At 38.2% G+C, this 23,145-nt stretch overlaps 1 protein-coding gene across 3 annotated transcripts; it reads right to left on the reverse strand.

Moving 5' to 3' along the window:
- Positions 1 to 450: 450 nt before the first annotated feature.
- On the reverse strand, positions 451 to 22,885 carry FMO3 (flavin containing dimethylaniline monoxygenase 3). 3 transcript variants are annotated; one of them, XM_004269750.3, is made up of 9 exons: positions 22,737 to 22,885; positions 21,631 to 21,768; positions 12,384 to 12,572; positions 11,211 to 11,373; positions 10,820 to 10,962; positions 9,854 to 10,053; positions 5,272 to 5,627; positions 2,989 to 3,061; positions 451 to 2,288 (listed from the first exon to the last, which is right to left on the reverse strand). In XM_004269750.3, the coding sequence occupies exons 2-9, from the start codon at positions 21,760 to 21,762 to the stop codon at positions 1,946 to 1,948; spliced, it is 1,599 nt and encodes a 532-aa protein (XP_004269798.1). In that variant the 5' UTR covers positions 21,763 to 21,768; positions 22,737 to 22,885; the 3' UTR covers positions 451 to 1,945. The 3 variants fall into 3 exon arrangements, with proteins under 3 accessions (XP_004269798.1, XP_033283958.1, XP_033283959.1); XM_033428067.2 differs by having other exon boundaries at positions 21,631 to 21,864; positions 22,737 to 22,884; XM_033428068.2 differs by lacking the exon at positions 22,737 to 22,885 and adding an exon at positions 15,312 to 15,484 and having other exon boundaries at positions 21,631 to 21,745.
- Between the last annotated feature and the right edge of the window lie 260 nt (positions 22,886 to 23,145).

The raw sequence follows: 23,145 nt of genomic DNA on the forward strand, positions 1-23,145 counted from the left end.
GGCCAATAATCCTGTGATCCTGCAGGTCAGCTTCATATCTAATCAGCATAGCTATGACAGCTGTACAAAAAGAATTTTATTTGCTTTTATTTTTAATATCTGACTATGCACTTTTAAGAACTGGTAAGAATTTCTAGATGAAACTGGGAGTGAAAAAATTCTTTTGTGCTTCATATGTTCAAACTGTGTGTCAGTTGAAATACACACACACACACACACATATTTAGTCTTATCAGAGTAACTTGTGGAATTGAATGATTGAGAATTACTGTTATGTACCAAAGTAATTAAGACATTGATAATAGTTCAGTTTAGTATGGGAATAGATAGATGTTAATAGGACTATTAAGAGAGTATGTTGGCTACAATAGTTTAGGAAAACTATTAATGAGCCAATTAATGTTTACAAAAACTTAAATAATCATATGAGGAAGAATAAAAGAAACTGTATCAATTTTAATCTTCAATTTATTTTGCATACTAGCATTTATAACATGAAACAAAATAAATTTTATGTGCTGTATTTAATTTGTTTACTTGATTCCATGTGGGCCACAGGGTTTCAAGAAAAGTTCTGTTTCACTTGGGAATATTTGGGAATACTTCACATCTGTGAGAAGACCTTAAAAGCAGAATATTATTTTGCTACCTTAAACAATTAGGAAAAGGGAATGATTTAAAGTTGTCTACAACAACATCCATAATAAATCTTAGCTCCAAAGATTAAAATATCAAGAGAATTTAAAAAAAAAAAAAAGGAGAAAGTGTTAGAGAAAAATGTGATCTCCTCCTTCTCTTGTTGCTCTAATGGCTTCAGTTAGAAATTTTGTAAGGAGTATTTCGTAAGGAATATGGATTCCAGGATTTTGTAAGGAGTATTTCATCTAAAGAAGCATAATAAAGAAAGGAATAATGAATAAGAAAGATAAAATGGTATTTCCCCCCAAATCTGTGACTGTCCCTTTATAACCAAGTATAGCACAAGATTTTTTTTTAATAAAGTCTGTTTGGAAAAAAAAAAAAGAAATGAAGGTGTAGTAAGAAATATGGAGTTCAACAACGTGCAGAGCCCTCTGGTGGCTGGTGATGCTGACAGATTATTTTATCTGCTCCATAATGTCAAACTTGAAAATCTTTAGCTATCAAAATTTAACTGTAACATGTAATAATACTTTAAAAAATAAAATTTTAGATTTATTCTGGTACCCCATTCTATAAGGGTATATAATTTTATATGATCTGTATCAGGTTTTATTAGGCTTGGGTCATAGCTTTGGCTAAATATTTAATTTTTTAAAAGACTGTCCATTCAGTTAAAAGGTATATTTGGTGCTCTACTCATTATTATTGTTATTGTTGTCATTATTTTGCTGCTACATGTTGGAAAGTTGGTTCCTTATTGAGAATCTAAATAAAATGAGTTACTTCTTGCTAACTTTCATTATAAATGGGGTCTCCATGCTACGTTTCTTGGCCAGGTGACAGGAGGAATCGCCTGGAGGACAGAAATAGAATATAATAGCCAAATTCTCCCTGCAAATAGTTTGTAGAAGTAGGCTGGGACTATCATATTGCAGCTACTCTGCTTAATCTGTTCTGTGTTTAGATTTGAAATACACATTGTTTAAGGAGAAAAGGAATCATGTCAAATGTTTCAGGAGATGACTTAGGTTAGAGATAAAGAGGATATATCTAATTATGAAATGTTATGGAAATGTTATAGAATTATGAAATGTTAGTGGAACCTGAAGAGAATTGATTAATGTTCTTTAGATCATGACATGATTCTTACAGGGGCTTATTTAAAGGCCTAGAAATAGTACTGTCTTACTGACTAACTCCTGCTAAATAGGAAAGTAGGAGGTGTGCAATTCCTAATTTTTAAATAGCAAAGTTTCTTCCCAGGTAGTGTTAGTAACTTTCAGAATCCTAGATGGAATGATGATTAGAACAACACAAGGAAAGCAGCAATTGACAGAACAGAAATAAGAACGGGCCTGAACCAACTGCAAAATAAGCAAGGCTTCAGAGGACTCCCAACAATTCTTGTCGTCGTGGGTTTCAACGTCCGGTCCCACTGGGTCAGGATGGCATTTCTGGCTCCTGGCCACTTCCCCGGGCCCACCAGCCTAAACTGATACGAGCTGCAAGGGCCAAAGTAAACCTCCAAGGCCAACTTTGGATCTGTGAGAAACAGCCATGGGATGTTGGGCTTTGTCCCAATGAAGGAGGCAAGTTCATCCATATAAACGATATAATCCGTCTGTATGGTATTGCTTTTGCCAAACCTAGGAGCGGGAGAGGAAACAAGACTATTGTCATCCACGCTTTGTATAGGAACAAGAACAGGGAAAATGCCTCACACCTTTTTATCCATGGGAATCAGCATCTATCCTTTGTGTTGGTAAGGGGACTATTGCTCATTATCCTGTACTTTGTAGTTGTTACTAAAGGACTTTCATACTGATCTCATTTGGACATTCCACAACACGGCAAGGCAGCTGAGAAAGGCATTTTTATTCACATTTACAAGTAGGTAAATTGTCTCTTGCTCAAGTGAGGTTATTACTTCATGGCCACTGAGCTAATTAGTGACAGAAGTAGGACTGGAGCCCGGTTCTTCTGACTAGTTCTCATTTTATTAGAGCCATCTGTTGGAAGACATCCTTTACATCTTAGAGGATTTATGGGCTAGAAAATTGAAGTCCACATCCACATGTTCCCAAACTCCTCTAACTTCTAATCTTTCTGGGTTTCCTTTCTATGACATATTGCAGGAGCTATGGAGGGTTAAAACAGGATTTAGTGGGGTATCAGGTGCAAAATAGATCCTGGATATAAATATTTATTGAATGGCTGAATTTAGCTCATAGCTGTCAACGTAATGACCTCACTGAGGGCCATTTAAAACTAAAACAGTCCCAAGTATTCACAAATTCTGCTTTTTCTATGAAAATTCTACATCCCCTTTACAATAGCTGCTCTTACCATTTGAGCTTTTTCCCCATTTTTTCATCAATGTCATTCATCATGTCCTTGACAGAAGGCAAAGTGCAAGTTCCTATAAAAAGGGAAAGACATGATAGTAGTTAAATAAGTCTGGCACAGGACCAGCTTGCAATGTTTCCTTTTTAATAGTGAGTTATGAATCACATTAGTATTTCCAAATTTTTTGTCACTGTCTAGCAAAATAAAATTTTGAGACAAACATACAGGTCATTCCCAATCTTCTCAGTGATGATACTCGTCACAATAATTAAAAGCCATTACCCAAATAATCTTTTATCTTTGTATCTTTGCACTTAAACCAGTTATCGGATTTAAAAAATCAGTTTCAAAATATTAGATTATATATTCTAATCTCTCAGCTTTATTTTTAAGTATGTTATCTAATAAATTATAGCCAAAGGTAAATAGGCATCTCTTTTTTAAGATTTAAGAAAAAAAATCTTCATAGGAAGTTATCTTGCTTTGCCAGGAAAGGGAATTTCCAGCAGATAAGATAGAGAATTTAGTGAAGCCGCAGGGTTCTCTCTGAAAAGCCAATAGCTCCTGAATGAGACTGAGGATATGTACTGTCCATAAGTCACCAAGGATATAGGGAGGTCCCAGGAGACCAAATCTGAGTTGGGGCTGCCCCAAGATTTCAGACTCTTTCTGGCATCAATTTACAGAATTCTCTGAAATCTAGACCCAAACTTTTGTACCCAGATGCTTCAAATTAATGTGGTTTCTTTGGCAATTCTGCGATCACCTGGAACCAGAATTCCCAGCCTAGCTCTGATTGCTCAAGACTTACAATGACTTGCCTAACTCCCTATTCCTGAAATCCTTATAGACAGGGTCATGTGAACAGTCTGTAGACATGGCCTTGTTTCAAACCTTGGAACTCATTCTGTCCTTGGGCAGGAGGAGAGATGGAGAAGAGGCTATATTCTGTAGCCCACCAGCTATTGCCATTGGGCTGCTTGTAGCTGACCCCTCTGTCCTGGTACCCTGGTTCCCCCAAATTGGATTGTTTGCCTTATCTTCCATTTCCCCCAAGACTGAGTCTTTGCCTTGTGCATCAGTTCTCTGTTGATTGGGTATCTGCCTTGTCTCCTTTCTTCAGAGCCCAGGTTACAACTCTTGTCCACACAGAGAGTAAGTGTCCCACATTTTAATGCCAGTCTCTTTGAACCTGGACCCTGAGCCTAGCTCTTTCTAAGTAGAATTTCATGCCCTCACTTTCCTGGCTGCTGCCTCACTGGAGTGACATCATCCTGCAACACATCTCTGCTTGGGGACCGGGGAGGGAAGGAGATTCAGAGAGATCACTGATATAAAGAACTGTAATGATGTGGATAGTAGCCTGGTGGTGGGTGATGATGCAGGCTATGTAGTTGCAGGTTCCAACCACCAGTATAAAAGAACATTTAAACCCCAGCAAGTCAGATAGGACTGGAAGCCTTAGATGTGGCTTCAAAGGAAGCAGACCAGCTAAGATTCCTTATCCATAATTTTCATACCTTTAAGACCAACTAGACTTTGCACACTAAACTTTGACATCTCTATTTGTTCTTTAACCATGGCCCTGTTTGGTCTTATTGTCTGAATTGGCCCACAACTGCATTTAAAGCTTAGTGTGAATCTGATCCCAGTGCCTAGGGCTGGATGATGCTGCCTGCCTTCTTTGCTTGGCCCCAATCAAGTTTGTTGTTTCCTTTTTCTTTTTAAAATACAGGGATTTAGTATTCCTTAGAGACTGTCTACCACACAAAGTGCTTTCTGCTTCTAATGATCCATGGCAGGGAAGAAAATAGAGCAGGAAATCCACTTCCTCTCTAGCAATGATAATTTTTTTTCATGACTGTGGATGTTTAAAGTTGGCTGGATATTGGCTTTGAAACATCTTTTATTAACCTTTCAAGAAATGTCATTCTATTGAGTTTTGAAATCTTAATTTTATAAAGTTGTCATGCATTTAAGATGAGAGTCTCTGGTGTTCTCAAGTTTAATGAAAGGTCTTGGGTAATTAACAGTTCTAAGGAGTTATTAATCACAAACTACTCCTTGAATAATACCTTGTACTATTGTTTATGACAATTCAATGTAATATGTTTTTAATTGTTTATAAAATATAATACTAAAAAATGTAGAATTATAGATTCTGGAAACTGGATGGGACCTAGGATTTGTCCCTTGTTATTAGGATTATTGTTTTCACAAAGACTCAAAGCCATTCTCATTGGCTTCCATCTTTCCCATCAATGAGCTTCTTTGTCTACTTACCCTTTATTACTCGTACTGCCCAGCGAGACTGCAGGTCAGTTGTGGGGATGACAGCTCCAAGGGACTGGACAAGGCCAATCACTGCCATGGTTGGCTTCTCCAGTGAAGGTGGGAAGATGCCTTTAAATAAGGTGACCTCGTTGTCTCTGCTCTTAATGATGGAGTCATCAAGGAAGGGGTAGGCGTAACTATAGCCTGTTGCAAAGATGACACAGTCAATGGCCTCAAACACTGTCCCATCCTCAAAAATGGCCGAAGTCTCTGTAAACTCCTTCACATTTGGCTTAACGGTCACAGTGCCACATAGAATGCGAGCCGGGAGCTCATCATTGAACACGGGCTCTTTCCTCAGGGTGCTGTATGGAAAACAGAGATGACCATTAGAACAGTAACATTTCCTGTTTCTTTTATTGGTCCATAATAATTAATTAATGATTGTTAATAGTTAATTAGTAAGGAAGGAGAAAACGACTCAAGATTTTTTAATGTGCCATGGAGTGTCACCAATATGGTTGAAGAACAAAACTGATGTAAGGCAACATTGTGGAGTAAGAGAAATTGTTTTTTTGCTGATCCCTTCTCTATTTCCTGTGATCTTTCTCTTCTCTTCCACAGAGCTCTCTCTAAATCCCAGAATAAGCACTCAGGCCCTTCCCCCTGTTAAAACCTATATCAGGAAAAACTCTTAAAGTCAGAGTACCTGGGTCTTTAGATTTTTTTCTTTGCTACTTATCAACTGTGAACCTTGATCAAATTAAGTTTTCTTAATTTCTCTTGCCTCATCTTTCTCATCTGGAGTGGCAATAAAGTTATACCTACCACAGGTCATTGGGAGACCTAAGTAATATAAAGAATTTGGCATAGTTTGTAGCACATACATAGTGCTCGAAATGTTAGACATTATTCTTAACATAGCATACTCCAAAGTGGTCATCGTGATGTAAAGAAGATCAAATAGGTGGAAGGAAGCTAAAGGTGGGAAGACTGCAGTCAGGTTCTATCATAAAATGTGAAGTGTGAGCCCCGTGCAGACAAAGGCACAAGTCAGGTGAGGGAGGGAGCATCTAGGAATTTAAATAAGGCCAGGAGCAGGAAGAGGCCACTGGAAATCTGGAAAGAGAGAAGTTCTGATTACTTTTTATTCAGTAACATCTCTAGTGAGTGCACATAAATCTGAAGTTAGGGGTGAACGGAATAGTGTTGAAGGAAAAGACTTTGTTCTTATAGGACGGTGAGAGCTGTGAGAGAGCCATAGGTAGACTCCACTGGGGAGGAAACTGAGCCAGACAATGAGATTGGTTGGAATGCTGATTGGAAAAAGGCTGGATTCAACGGCTCAAATTACCTGCCATTTATCTTAAACCCACTGCCGTGTTGAAACTTCTTTTGTCAAGGCCGCCAGGATCTTCAAGCTGCCAGATCCCACGGTCTACTCTTACTCCTCACTTTACTCAACTTATTAGCAGCATTTGACACACTTGATGGTGTCCTCCTCCATGAAACACGGTCTTCATTTTGCTTTCAGGTCATCACTCACTCTTGATTCCTTTCTACCTACCTCGCTATTCTTTCTCAGTGTCTCCTGCTGAATTCTTCTCCTTTTCCTGACCTCTAAATGATGATGTGCCCCAGGACTCAGCCCTCATACCTTTTGTTTTCTCCATCTCCATTCATTCTTCAAGAGACGTCATCTAGTTTTCATTTCTTTAAGTACTATCTATATTCTGACCAGTCCACATTTTTGTTGTTGTTGTTTCAGTTCACATTTTAAACTTACGGTTTGAATGTCTCTTCTGTCTTGTGTATCCCACTGCGTTTCCACATTTTTCTGTGCGAATGTCGAATAGACATTCCAACTTTTATACGTTTAAAACTAAATTTCCGCTCCTCCCATGGTTTTCCACATCTCAATAGATGTCACCTCCATCCTTGCTCTCTTGCTCAGATCAAAAGTCTGGAAGACATCCTTGACCCCTTTTTTGCTTTCACATCTGTTATTCAATCTAACAGAAACTGCTGTTTGGGTTTACCTTCAAACTGTATCCAAAATCTGACCACTTCTGAGCACTGACGATCCTAGTTCAAGCCACCTACCCCTCTCATCTGGATGTTTGACAATAGCCTCTTTTTTTAAATATATATTTTTTATACAGCACGTTCTTATTAGTTATCTGTTTTATACATATTAGTGTATACATGTCAATCCCAATCTCCCAATTCATTCCATCACCACCACCACCACCCCTGCTTCCATACATTTGTTCTCTACATCTGTGTCTCTATTTCTGCCTTGCAAACCGGTTCATCTGTACCATTTTTCTAGATTCCACATATATGCGTTCATATACGATATTTGTTTTTCTCTTTTCTGACTTTCACTCTGTATGACAGTCTCTAGGTCCATCCACAGCTCTACAAATGACCCAGTTTCCTTCCTTTTTATGGCTGAGTAATATTCCATTGTATATATATACCACATCTTCTTTATCCATTTGCCTGTCGATGGGCATTTAGGTTGCTTCCATGACCTGGCTATTGTAAATAGTGCTGCAACGAACATTGGGATGCATGTGTCTTCTTGAATTATGGTTTTCTCTGGGTATATGCCCAGGTAGTGGGATTGCTGGAGCATATGGTAATTCTATTTTTAGTTTTTTAAGGAACCTCCATACTGTTCTCCATAGTGGTATCAATTTACATTCCCACCAACAGTGTAAGAGGGTTCCCTTTTCTCCACACCCTCTCTAGCATTTGTTGTTTGTAGATTTTCTGATGATGCCGATTATAACTGGTGTGAGGTGATACCTCATTGTAGTTTTGATTTGCATTTGTCTAATAATTAGTGATGTTGAGCAGCTTTTCATGTGTCTCTTGGCCATCTGTATGTCTTCTTTGGAGAAACGACTATTTAGGTCTTCTGCCTATTTTTTGATTGGGTTGTTTGCTTTTTTAATACTGAGCTGCATGAACTGTTTATATATTTTGGAGATTAATCCTTTGTCCATTGATTCATTTGCAAATATTTTCTCACATTCTGAAGGTTGTCTTTTCATCTTGTTTATAGTTTCCTTGGCTGTGCAAAAGCTTTTAAGTTTCATTAGGTCCCATTTGTTTATTTTTGTTTTTATTTCCATTTCTCTAGGAGGTGGGTCAAAAAAGATCTTGTTGTGATTTATATCAGAGAATGTAAACTCTTAGAGGAAAACATAGGAATAACACTCTTTGACAATAGCCTCTTACCCAGTGTTTCCACTTCCTTCCTTGACCCACCCATCTATAATGAGTGATGACCATAAAAGCCAAAGTGATCTCTTCAAATTAACTTAGATCTTGTCTTCAGTTTACTCAGATGCCTGCAATTGCTTCCCACTGCAATTGCAGAGTAAAGGCCAGACTCCTTACAGTGGCCTACAGGACCCAACATCAACTGGCTATTTTGATGTCTCTGGTTTCATTTCCTGCTACTCTCCTGAGCTCTCTTCTCCAGGAAGAGAAGCTCATTGTAGTTTGTTGAACATACCAGTCATACCCCTGAAGAGGTGATGTCCTAGCTGTTCCCATTGTTCAGAATACTCTTCTCCAGATATCCTCATGGCTTATTTTCTCATCTCTTTCAGGAATTTGCTTAAAAGTTTTCTCAGTGAGACCTCCCCTACGGAGTGTTTAAAATTGTCCTGATGGCACTCCCTGTTACCCTTGCTTGCTTTGTTTTTCCTCCCTGATACATGTCATCGTATGATTTTCTGCTATTTGTTTATTGTCTGTTTCCCACTACTAGAATGTGGGACAGGGATTTTATGTGTTTGTTCACTGCTATATCCACAGGATTTAACACAGGTCCTGGCACATAATAAATGCTTAATAAATATTTGTTGAATTAATGAATTAACTTTGATGTAAACAGCTTATAACTTGGGTTTTTCACCCACATCAAAGTAATTTCTTATCATGTGACTGGCTTGGGTGATGTTATAGGAGAGAGTGAGGAGGAGACTGAAGATGTAAACATTGTGGCCATAGTTCAGTGCGAGGGCTCCATTAAGGGGCAGGTGTTGAGAGCGAAGCACAGGGAAAGTTCTGCTTTGCTTAACTTTGTCATTAAGAAAGAGGCAGTAGAGCAAGGTGGCTAAGAGTGAGGGACTCTAGAGTCAGCAAATCTGGACATGGCTTCAACTTCCTGGCTGTGTGGCTTTGGTAAAGTTAACTACATTGAACCACAGTTTTCTCATCTCTGAAATGAAGATTATAACAGAGCCATCCTCATAGTTGTTGTGAGAATAAAGGGAGGTAATGCATGTCAGAGACTCTGACATGTATTAAGGGCTTAAAACATGTTGACTACTATTATCATAACTCTAGGGACTAATTCCTGAGGTACTGATATTATATAACTTCGCAGCTGTGCAAATCTGGTAAGGAGGATTGTGAATAGGAAAATACCCCTAACTTTTGCAATTCTTTATCCTCTGAAAAGTGAGAGGTGATTACTTCACTTTGATTTGTTTGGGGGTTACAACACACATTAGGGTTGTTGACACTGAAATAAAAATTAGCAGGCATATCATGTTTAAGTCTACTTTACCCATTTAAAGGCATCAAGCCATAGTTCTCATGCTTGAATCTTGCATTCATTTGCTTGACGTACCACCAGTCAGAGATGACTGTTGGTAAGCTGTTGTTGAGGAAGGTTTCAAATCGAGTGATAAACATCATGTCCCATGGATAGCCACCATGCCAGACCCGGCTCATCACCCAGGAGCCACTTCTGGAGCTGACGATGACCTTAAAAAACACCATTTCAACCATTAAAGTGGTGACCATTTGTACTGGATATTGTGATATATCCCCCAGATCTGCCTTTAGGAATGGAGTTATTATAGCAGCTTCTGGGAGTGTTGCCAGAAGGCAACCCTCAGCTGTCAGCCCTCCTTGGCAGTTTGGTAACTTATGCTCTTTGGATTCCCTGCATTCAGTGACTGGTTCATGGAAGGATATAAAGGCCCAGCCTCTCACTTCAACTAGAGACAATTCTAAAGGACTATCCTAGCTTCAGAGTAAGTAAAGGAAAACTTCTTTCCCTTCCCTCAGAGGTATTCATCCAGAGAGCTCTCCCAAATAAACTCCCTGCCTTATAATCGACATCTTAGGGTCAACACTCTGTTATACTCCTCCAGGCAGATTTTCATATCTTAATCAAGTCTTCTCTGGTGTTGATGACCAATAACTGAATTCTAGTCATATTTCTTCTTGTGCTTATCTGATGATCCCCAAATGATCCCATTAGTTTCGGAGGAATTTACTGGACACATGTTAGACACTAAATGTCCCAGAGAAGAAGATTGTTGAATGGCAACATCACTCCTTGCTGATGTTCTGCCTTTGCCATACAAGCTATTTAAAATTTCACAAGTTACCAGGGAAGTTGAGCTATATGAAACACTACTTAGTCTTCCGATCAAGCACCCTGCTCTTCTCCGTTTCCTTATCACACCTTTCAAATGGTGTGTCTGTCCCTTTAAAGAACTCCCTTAGTATCTGGGAGGCGTACCTGTTCAGCTGTGTGGCTGAGTTCTGAGGCAATATCACAGCCCGAATTTCCCAGGCCAATCACCAGGACTCGCTTCCCCTTGAATATTCCTGGTTCTTTATAGTCCCAGCTGTGGAAGCATTTGCCTTTAAAAAGTTGTAGACCTGAGTGAAAAGTGGGAAACATATGAATCATTTGATTTCCATTTAAAAAACTGCTGTAACAGATCTTGTGGGTGAATATAGTTGCAGTAATCTGGAATTTTAGCACACCAGGTATGTTAGATACAGTGGAAGCATTTTAATTTAATGTGTACTTTTATAAATTGTACTTTTATATATGTAAGAAAGACATTATCAAGGTCATTCATTCGTGTCAGATTTGTAGGTGGCACCCTAAATTTTGGCCTTACCTTGAAAGGACTCTTTTGGTAGGTTGGGGTATACATGATGTCCAGAACAAATCATTACAGCATCAAAGACAGCTGATTCTTTTTTACCATCCTTTTCAGTGATAACGTCCCATTGGCCAGTGACTGAGAAATCAGGACGTTTATTTACACTGGATACAAGTGTCTAAGAGAAACACAGAAAGATAGCCTTCTTTTTTTCTATGCTAACAGGTAGGTTTGGCACCAACTTGATCAAACAGGATGAAAAAAATCTTTAATAGTGTCTTAGGAAAAATACTTAATTCATTATGAAGGTACATATTACAAATTCAAAATTCCTTCAGAATAATTCAAAACATTAAATGGTCTATATGTTTTTTATCCCCACATGGTTCCTTGTGTATGACCAGTATTTTCTGCAGTAGAAGAGTGATTCCTTTCAGAGCTATGACAGTGAATTGAATCATAGTTTACAAGAGGCATGTAGCACATGTAGTAAATAATCTGGCGGCCAATAATTTTTGTAGTAACAACATTTCCTAACGTATTTCATTAGCCACTTTATTTTTAACATTATTGTCTTAAAATGAAAGATGTTGTCTGTATTCAGAGCATAAGTTCTTCTCAAATTTTAGTGTGTGTAAGGATTATGTGAAAAACCTTAGGAATCAGGATCGTGCCTGCAGCCCGGGGAGGGAGCTGTGAAGGAGGAAAGGTTCCCACACCTTGGGAAGGCTCCTCACCAGCGGAGAAATTAGACTGGATGGAGGGGGAGTTTCAGAGCCTAAAAGGAGAAAGCAGACCCAGCCCCAGCTTATTTTCTAATATAAGCATTTAAGCTTATAATTTTCATGAACGTTTTGCTCTCTCTGCTTCCCACAAATACTGATATGTAGAATTTAAATTATCGTTCAGCTCTAAATATTTTAAAATTTCCATTGCATTTTCTTTTTTGACCCATAAATTGTTTAGGAAAAAAGAGTTCTTAAGTTAATGGAATGTGGTCAAGTTTTGTAAATTTCCTACGTATTCTTGAGAAGAATGTGTATTCTCTAAATCTAGGGTCAGAGAAGCCACATTGTTAAAAACGTTGACAAGTAAGAAAGAGACACTGAAAGAACTAATGGGAATCTACTAATAAAAAGAAAATTCCTCACAGCAATGCCCCGAATTAATTTCTTGATAACATCTTACCTTAAGTTGAATGTATCTCAGGAGGTTCTTTTCTTTGGCAAACGCAGTGATGTATTCCTGGAGCTTACTGTTATGCATAAAGTTGGGAAAGTCATCAGGAAAAGGGAAGTCCGGAAAACATGTCATCTCTTTGGAAGAGTTGGTAAAGACTGACCGATAAATGCTGGCCCTGCCTTCCTCGGCATGGTCCTGTGAAAGTATGGTTTTAAATGGAAGAGAGTTTGTGAATGAGTATACTTATCACAGTCAGGGCCAGTTCCAAATAATTAGCACTCATTTTCAGTCGGCCTTTACCCACAAGTAAGTGAAATAAGATGAGGCATAAATTAACTTCACTTAAACAATTTGATGATAATCAAAGGAACTTAGAATGTGGAAAAATATATCTTGCTTAACATCTTTGCTTTTCTAAGGGAAACAAATTCTGAATTTCATCATGTCCTTTAAAGAACATGTAACTGGAATAATTTTATTCCTTTTAGCCATTAAATACAGTAATAGATATTTTCCAAAATTCACCCATGCATGATTTCAGTGTGTCAACACATAAGCATGGACAAACAAAATGTGATATATACATACAATGGAGTATTATTCAGCCTTAAAAAGAAAGGAAATTCTGACATATGCTGTGATAGGCATTGACTTTGAGGATATATGCTAAATGAAATAAGCCAGTCACAAGAAGATAAATACTGTATAATTCCACTTAGCGGAGGTACCCTGAGTGATCACATTTATAGAGACTGAAAGAGCAGTGGTTGCCTGGGACCAGGGAGAGGAGGGAATCGAGAGTTATTGTTTAATTTCTGTACTATTTTACTTTGGGAAGATTAAAAATGTTCTGGAGAGGGATGGTGGTATGATTGCACAGTAATGTGAATTAACTTAATGCCACAGAACTATATGCACTTTAAAATGGTTAAACAGCAAATCTTTATTGTGGTTTATTTACCACAATGAAAAAAATTTCCTTTAGCATGTCATGAGGTAGTTCTGGTGGATTAGATCATGATATTTTCTTATGTACCTAGGGCAGAGAGAAGTTTGGTTATGTTTAGAACAGTGTTTTTCAAATGTTTTTGCCCATACCCTATAGTTAGTAATATATTTTATATTGCAACCCAGTGCGTGCACACACACAAACACACACACAGTGGGGACAAAAGTTTTATGAAATAAATCATTTTCAACAAGTTGAGTTGCACACATACGTTCTATACATTTCATTTAAACATGCAGATTGATTCATTAATTTATATCCTAGCACACTAATGAGTCATAGTCTCCAGTTTGAAAAACATTGGTTTAAAGGAACTGGGTAAGGAGAAAGGGGAATAGAGGCAGAAAAAGGGGTAATGGTGGATTACTTAAGTCCTAAGCTTTATTCTGGAATTCTGAAATTAACATTGAGGGGAACACTGAGGGAAGAGGGGCTTTTGTTTTCACATTTGAAATTCTGGTAAGATATCAGAATACATATCAAAACCTCCCCCTGAACCAGCCTGGGTAGAGGGAGGTTGACACAGGAAAGTCAAGTAGCAATGATTAGGAAGAGGTAGAACTTTAGTTTAGTTTAGTTCTCTTGAACCCATTCAGTTTGAACAAAACATAGGAGTTCCTGCTTGCTCCCAACAGGGATGCAGAAATGATCTGAGAATCTTAGTACGCAGTTTACCAGAGAGTTGCCATGGAGGAAGCTAAGCGACATTTTAGGAGAGATGCAGAGTGGACCACTTGAGTCAGGGACTCAGTGAGAAAACTGGACCTGGCAAGTGAGGTCTATTCAGCAAGCAGATTCAGTGGCTCCTGATTAAGTTAAGAGAGGACAGTCTCCAGGTTCATCAACTGCTGTCTTATCCTCTTGAAGAATGAGTGTGAATGGTAACCAAATAGAATAGAAACATCAGGAGACCAGAGCGGCCAGAGGACAGTCCCAAGACCTGTGTTTGAATCTGGGAAACTTTGGCTTCCCTTTACCCCAAGGTCATTTAAGTTCTCCTTCTCCATAAGCCCAGATACAATTTTGGAAAGAGCTGAGGGGCAAGGAGGGGACCTGAAAGACTGAGCATTGATCCAAAAGAGACCTAGAGATTAAGCTGTGCCAACTGGGGGTACTCCTTGTGTCTTAGAATGCTTTTATGCTTCTCTCTATGTAATTCTGGACATTTGTCTGTTGTCCTATTTATGCTAGACATAAACGAGTGACCTGAACACTTAGTAGTCTAGTATTACTTACTGATGAAACATTGCAACATATCAAGAACTCGAAAATGAGAGAGGATCTCCCAGGACAGAGTGAGAGTTTTAGGGTTCACTGACATGCTTCATGACTTTCCCTCAGCTTACAGCAAGAGGCATTTGGTAGACAGAATTTTAAGAGTGACCCTTAGTGCTCCTCAGCCTTGTACAGTCATTTGCCCTCTGAGTCTGGGTGAAACCTGTAAATATCATATCACTCAAAGTATGAGGAGGATTCAGCTTGTTGTTCTTGGCATTGAAGATGGAGGGTGCCATATGCCAAGGAATACTAGCAGCCTTTAGGAGCTGAGAGGAATCCCAATTTACAGCCAGCAAGGTAACAAAGACCTTAATCTTACCACAGCAAGGAACCGAATTCAGTCACCACCCTGTATGAACTTGGGTGCAGATTCTTCCCTTGTGCCTACAGATAAGGGCCCTGCCCAGCTAGCAGCTTATTTTTGACCTCGTGAAACCCTAAGCAAAGAACCTAGCTGAACTATGCTGTACACCTGGGAGTAATAAGTAAGTGTTGTTCTGAGCTGCTAAAGTTTGCAGTAATTTGCTACGCAGAAATAGAAAACTAATACAAGGCCAAAGGTAAGGTTTTGGAGCAAGCCAAAGTCAGGGAAAATTATGTAATGTAACAACAAGGGAGGAGTTTCATATAATAAAAATGATGCAAACCTTTGAGACAGGTTTGAGGTGCTTTTGCAACTTTGGTTGCTTCAGGATAATATTCAGTAAATCCCCCTAGCAATGCTGAGCTGATTGGTCTTCAGTTTTTCTTGGATTCCGAAAAGGCCATGATTAATGAGAGAGGAGTTGCAGCATCAACTAACCACATCATGTGTGACTTGCTTAAAAAAGAAAAAAAAAAAAAACACAAAAATATGTCATGAACATCTTACTGTTCCTATTTGGTATTATAGTGTATCTCAGAGCCCATGTTTATAGACTGATTCTTTTAAGTTGATGATATAAGAAGTTCATAAGAGAATGACTATAGAGTCATAAATTGCATTTTCAAATATAAATTTTTTGTAGGGCAAGTGTTCAACAAAGAACCTTGGTTATTTATGGAAGTAGCTTTATTTATTTATTTTTGATTACTTAAGTAATCCAGACTTCTGATTAAACATGAAAGATTATGTAGATGCATTTAACTCTTTTTCCACTAAAATTACTGTAAAGGTATCAGAGGTATGAACCCACAAGGAAAAAAAAAGAAAAAAAAGTAAAAGCAAACAAGAAATAACAACAATATTTTGAAAGTAGAACATAGATGCATGAGTGATAACTGACTTAACAGACCAAAGAAAGGTGAAAGCTGAGACTAGATCTAATCAACTGGGAATCTGGATCAAATAATGATACTCTAAGACATTCAAAGTCTACAATCTTTTACTTCACATATATAATTTTTCAGAAAACTACTGAGGATGTACTCTCATATAGTCTACTAAAATGAGAGAATAAACAAAATAGTAGAAAGATAAGGTTTCCAGAAAACAGGGTTACCCAGGGTAAAGCAGTGTAGCTAGCCTAGGGAAAAGAAGGAAGACAATCTGAAAGAGTATCTTTAAGAGATAGTTGAGAGAAGAATTAAGCTGGTGAAACACCTTGTGTGTTTAAACATGCTGAGAGAATTCTGTGGGATGGCCTGGGGTTTGAATTAGAGATAGCATTTATAAAATTAAACCAACAAAGGACACAAGGCAGTTATTAGCTCCAGTGAAGACAAAAAGTTATTTAAGAAAGAAAATATAACAATGAACAGTATTTACATGGTTATAATAATATAAGCATGAAGGTTTACTTAAACAAAAAGAATGGTATAACTATATGAACAAGAGAAGATGGAAAATCTTGTAAATGGGTGTGTCTTTTGTTTGAAATATTCTAAGGGATTGTTGTTTGTACATAGCACCAATCAAAAAAATTCTATAAATACAGAGGAAGTTACAAGAAATGGGTCAAAAATGAATATGGTGGAACAGAGAATTCAAATTTAGCCTAAAAGAGGCCAGGTATTAGAGTAAGAGGAGATACAGTGTTGCCTGATTTTCTAATTTTTCAAAAGAAGATATATCCCTAGATCTTTATGTGAAATATCATGATTTTAAAATAATGGATCAAAAAATTTTACAAATGTATAGATCAAATAAAACAGAACAGCTTTAGTATAAAAAGAGCCAGTTTGCTAACTCTAAAACATGTATAAACTATTGATTTTTGTCTGGCAATTCCAACCTCATTGTATTATCTTATTTTTTGCAGCCATTTTCCAATTGATGTCCTTCATGGTATAAAATCAGATGGACAGTAACTGATAATTTTTCCTCCTTTCCAGTTTCTCTTTTTTATTATCAATCGCTTGTCTTATTGAATTGGCTTGAACTTCTAAAAGAACATTAATCAATAGATCTTTAAGAGAGAACTTAAAAATTTCCTGGAGGCAGTATTTTCCATCATTTTGGTATAAATTTCTATTTTATTGTATTGGCAACAGAGAATTTCATTTTATTTATACATTTTTTCAAAAATTTTGAGGCTTTTTGGTTGAGTCAGTTTTAGAAATGTTCCATGGGCACTTGAAAATAAGGCATATTTCATTTTTTTATAGTGTTGTATATCAACTAGTGACAGACCAAAGTGCAAGATGCAATAGTTGTTAAGCTACTATTTGACCAAAACTATGATCCTTAAAAAATAAAATAACAAAGTAAACATTAGTCTAATTCTTCAGATTGCACTTTCAAATTTAAAGAGCCAATTAAAAAAAAACAAAAAGCAAACAAACAAACAACAACAACAACAAAAAACAAAACCCCAAAATAGGGGCTTCCCCGGTGGCACAGTGGTTAAGAATCTGCCTGCTAATGCAGGGGACATGGGTTTGAGCCCTGGTTCGGGAAGATCCCACGTGCCGTGGAGCAAATAAGCCCATGCGCCGCAACTACTGAGCCTGCGCTCTAGAGCCCACGAGCCACAACTACTGAGCCTGCATGCCACAACTACTGAAACCCATGCGCCTAAATCCTGTGCTCCACAACAAGAGAAGCCACCACAATGAGAAGCCCACGCACTGCAACGAAGACCCGACGCTGCCAAAAATAATAAATAAATAAAGTTAAAAAAAAAATACCCAAAAGGGGCTCCAAAGAAAAACATTTCTTTCCTTAAAAAAATTAACATTGTTTTCTATCTGAAATGATTTTCCCTCTGATGAAAGATCAAACTGTAGATCTCTATGTAGAGTTGCCAGTTCATAATGAAAAGCACTGAGCACTAGAAATTTAGAATTAGGGCTCATATAACTCAAAGTTTTCAGGCCCGTAGAATATAAATTTTTAGTATAATACTAGAATATTCCAATCACATCAAAAGCCAATGTGGCTGTGGCCTTGTTCTTGACAAGTAATTCAGTGGTAGATTAATTGCCAAGTTTGCGTCAGAAAGCAATGTGATCTTGAAATATGGCGTGAGTTTTCCGCTGCTCCCTTGGGTTGTTGACTCTGCTAGTGTGCATTTGGGATGCAGAGGTGGAGGAATTCATAGCTTTGGGTGAGTTTAGGAAGCTTGATAGTGATTATAATTAACACAAGGAGAGACTAAATATTAAAGATCAAATAGATACATAGGCTAGAAAAAAGTCAGGGGAAGTGAACAATGGGTTGTATGCCCAGAAAAAAACAGACTTTATTCATGACACTTCAGGCCAAAATCCAGTTTACTCACATATTGTTTGGGGGACTCCTGAGAAGGAAAGACCTTTCCCCTAGACCTGCATCCTAGTCACAACGTACTTTATCTTCTCAGCGATCAGAGCAGGTGAGGGAAATACATCATCTTGCCTTTAGATCGGGGTTAGAAGAAAGAAGTAGAAGGGCTATAGGAAAGTGCTATAGGAAACAGCTACAAAAGTGTGAATTATCTGCACTTTACCCTTTTTACACATAGCTAATATTTGGATCTCTCTGAAAGAAAAAAAAGTTGAGAGAATGTAAAGTGCTATCTTTAGAAACTAAAGATAATGAAAATACAAAATTTAGCCTGATTTTATAATATAATCCCATGATGTGAATTCTAGGTATACTGCTACAGACTCCTAGAGGTATTTGAGAAACACTGCAAGTCACAACATCATTTGCAATCTTTAAGTCCTCTCACAGAGGTGAAATAGTTTGGAAACTCCGAATAACCAAGTATATTAGTTTCTGTTAGCTTCGTGAGGCTATTGTAATAAATTACCACAAACTTGACAGCTTGAAACAACAGGAATTTATTCCCTCATGATCCCAGAGACCAGGAGTTGGAAACCAGTATCACTGGGCCTAAATCAAAGTGCTGGCAGGACCATGTTCATTCCAGAGGCTCTAGGGGAGAATCATTGTCTCTTCCAGCTTCTGGTGGATGCCAGCGTTCCTCGGCTCTTTTAGCATCTTGAGGCCACCTGTATTCCTTGGCTAATGTCCCCTTTCTCCATCTTCAAGGTCACAACATAGCATCTTCAAATCTCTCTTTCTGATGAGGTCGCATTTTCTTTTCTATCTTTGTGTGTCAAATCTCTCTCTGCCTCTCTATTTTAGGGGTTTATGTTATGGCATCTTGGGCCCACCCAGATAATCCAGGATAATCTCATCATCTCCAAATTCTTAATTTAGTCATGTCTGTAAATATCCTTTGTCTTTATTAGGAACATTTACAGGTGCTAGAATCAGGACCTGATATCTTTGAGGGTGCCATTGTTTGAAAAGCCTACCACAGTCCACTGTCAGGCCCCTAAGGATTCACATTTATCCCACATGCCAAATACATTCACTTCAGCCCAACATCCCCACAGTCTCAATCCACTGCAGCATCAAATCAAGTCCCAGATCTCACTTATATATCATCAGCTTAAAAGTCCTAAATCTCATCATCTAAATCAGGTATGAATGAGATTGAGTATGATTCACCCTGGGATAAAATTCTCCATTTCTGGACCTGCCAAACAAGGAAACATGTTGTCTTCCTCTAAAATACAGTGATGGGACAGGCACAGGGTACCAGTTACAAATGTTCCCATTCCAAAAGGAAGAAAATGGAAGGAAAAAAGGAGTCACCAGTCCCAAGCAATTTTGGAATCCAGCAGGGCAAGTTTCATTAGGTTTTAAGACCTGGTAATAAGCATTTCAAGACCTGGTAATAAGCATCTCAAGGCTTCAGCTTCTGTGTTTGAGGTTCCAGCCTCTGGGGTAAATTTTCTTTTTCTTGAAGAGTAGCACATATTTGCAGCTGCGTAGTTTTATCACTCTATGATGCTAGGTTCAAAATTTTAAAGTCTTCCTTGAATAACAAGAGAGGCAGCTGCTCTCAAAAGCTATATCAGCAGTGTCTTTCTTCAGCAATGCTTTGCAAAGTAAGTTTTTATTTATTTATTTATATTTATTTATTTTTGGCTGTGTTGGGTCTTTGTTGCTGCGTGTGGGCTTTCTCTACTTGCAGCAAGTGGGGGCTACTCTTTGCTTCGGTGCGCAGGCTTCTCATTGCAGTGGCTTCTCTTGTTGCGGAGCACGGGCTCTAGACGCACGGACTTCAGTAGTTGTGGCACATGGCCTTTGCTGTTCTGCGGCATGTGGGATCTTCCCGGACCAGGGCTGGAACCTGTGTCCCCTGCATTGGCAGGTAGATTCTTAACCACTGAGCCATCAGGGAAGTCCGCAAGGTAAGTTTGAATATGAGGATTTGGTTAAGATCACTGTGTAGAAGACTTGCCTGCTCAATAAGCCACTTGTTGAAATGTCACCCAGTAGTTTAAAAAGAGGTTAAGAATTCAGGCTGGAGAGACAAGTCAGATTGAATTGGGGTCTTGTCTTTACCATTTACCAGCCATTTATCATTTTTTCTTTTCTTTTTAAGCTTCAGATTCATTTGTAAAAGGGAAAAACTCATACCTAGCTTATAGGATTATTATAAAGACTGAATTAAATGGGAAAGGTGTTTGGCATTTAGAAAGTGCTCAATAAAATAGCCCTAAGATTCATCAGTGTGCTAATCTGAAGATCTGTCAGCACATTCCAGTGACACGCTGGGCTCCACAATGTTATAAAAGATACTGCATAGTTTGAAGAGTTCTTTACAGCCTAGAAAATATCTACATTAATAAGAATAATTCTCGTATCTTTATAATATTTAAAGAGCTGTCACAAACACTGTCTCCTTAAATACAACCTTTTATTAAGTTATAAAGTTTAATACTAATTTTGCATTTGAGAAGGAAATGGTGGCTTAAAAAGGGTTAATGATCTTCCTATGTTTGCGTATGTGTTAATGGTTTATCAGAAGAAGAAGAAGAAAACAGGAGTAGGCTTAGCCAGACAGCATTCCTAAGGTTGGAGACACTGAGGGAGTTGGGGGCACAAGGCAGCCCGCACACCCTATGATATGCTTGTCAGACAACGCAGGAAGTGATTTAACGTCAGCTTACAAGCATGTCTGCTGACGGAGTCCTTCATATAAATGCATAGAAGTAAAAAGTCATTGAAGAACTTCAAATCAGTGTGTCCTATTCTTGGTTCCTCTCATAGCTATCTCATGAATTATGCGTTTTTGGCAAGACCAAAGTCAGCACCTGAAATCTTAAAATCTGTGGTCTGAATCACTAAGAGGATGTTCCAGAGACCCAACAAAAGAATGGAAAGAGCTGTTGCTTTTTAAATGAATAACTCATGTAATTCCATTACATAAACCTAACCAATATTTGACCATGTATTTTATCCCCAAGTGGCTCACTTATTAATGATTTATTGGAGTTGAGCTCTGTACACAGAGAGTAACCAGCCCACTACCTCATTTACTTTTGAAGTAAGTAAGGGACTTACTTTCCAACCTGCTTCTGATGTTGTGTTTCATAGAGTGAGTGTAACTGCCATGACAGCTTGTTTGGAAGGCTGTGTTCAAGCAATGTGCTCTCACACTTCCCATTTCACTCCCCAGTCTATTGCAGTGGTGTCCCACTCACCGAGAATTTCCACAGGCCCCCGACGTCTTCGCCCTTCTCAAAGCAGGTGGGCTCCAGCCCCTCTTCCAGGCAGCTCCTGATGGAGGCCAAGCCACTGATGCCAGCTCCAATGATGGCCACTTTCTTCACCATGGTTGCCTGTGCAAAGGCCCAGGGAACATTTCCAGCAACAGTATTGCTGAAGACTCATTTTTGGATTTTTTTTTTGGTATCACTTTTTGGCTTAATAAGCAACTTTGTTTTTGCACCAAGAAAAGCAATATTAAAAGAAAATAGATCAGAACTTTTTTTTAGTTATCTAACTATACTTTGCATTTCTCTTTAATTTCTAAAGAGAATATTTTTTCCTCCCAAAAGAAACACTTTGTTTTCAGTCAACTCTCCAAAATTAAGAGGCTGGTGATCTGGCAAAATATTTGTCTTCTTTGCCTTTGGCCTTTTGTCAGTTACTCTGTACTAGAGACAGTAAATGGGAGAAAGAGGAGATTCACCACTAAAACACATATACACACACTTATACCCACAAACATTTATGTATGTATGAAGGAAGAAACAAATATATATGTGTATGTATATAAATGCATATACATACACACATATAAATACACACATATTTATTTCTTCTCTCTACTTTAACATAAGCCTTGAGGAATAAAATCTGGCTATATCTGTGTTTTTGTATGCCAGGAAGTCACCCTCTTTTCTCCCCTAATAATATTCTTCACCTTCTCAATTAAAAAGAAAAGTCAAGTCTCTTTATCTAAAAACAACTTCTTCCCACTAGCTGCTACCCTCAACCTCCATTCTCTTCTAAAAAAAATTATGTTTCCTAATCTTTTCCTATTCCTGACAATATCTTTAGACCTATTACTTTTCTCTGTTTTTTTCTTTTTAGACAAAATCACATAAATATGCAGAGAAGTAGATTTGGATGACAAAAGTCATAATCCTTAATTCTCAGAAAATAAAAAATATCTACTTGCATTATACGTCATTCTCATTTTGGCCATATTTGGTATAAATATAGCATGCGCCTTCTCCATTTACCAATCCCACTCTCCTCCCTCTCACATCATTACAGTATCATCCTTTTTTTCTTTTTCTACCTTTCCTTTATCTTCTGTTCTTCTGAAGGTTTAAGTCTTGTCCAAGATATTTGGGCAGTTTGAAAGAAAAAATGCTTCCCTGAACCAACACTCGGGGGGATTATTGCAAAATGGGAGGAGCTGCTCTTAAAGAGGAACTCGTTTCCCAGTCCTCCAGCAAGCTCCCTGCCAAGGGTGGGGCTCTGCTCTAGTCTCTTGGCTGCCCAATCCCTGCTTTCCCTTTAGTCCTAGTAAACCCAATCTACTGCTTACACTCTTGGACTCTTGGCCTGGGACTCCGGCATTTGTCCCAGATAGATGACTCTGCAGTTTTCTGCTCCATTTTATGATGTGTTATTCAAAATTTACCTTATTTTTCTCATTTCTTATTCTTCTCTGGGTATCTCATAGTAGCCCCCCAATACTGTTG

Source organism: Orcinus orca, chromosome 1 (genome assembly GCF_937001465.1).
Source record: "Orcinus orca chromosome 1, mOrcOrc1.1, whole genome shotgun sequence".
Taxonomy (NCBI): Eukaryota; Metazoa; Chordata; class Mammalia; order Artiodactyla; family Delphinidae; genus Orcinus; species Orcinus orca.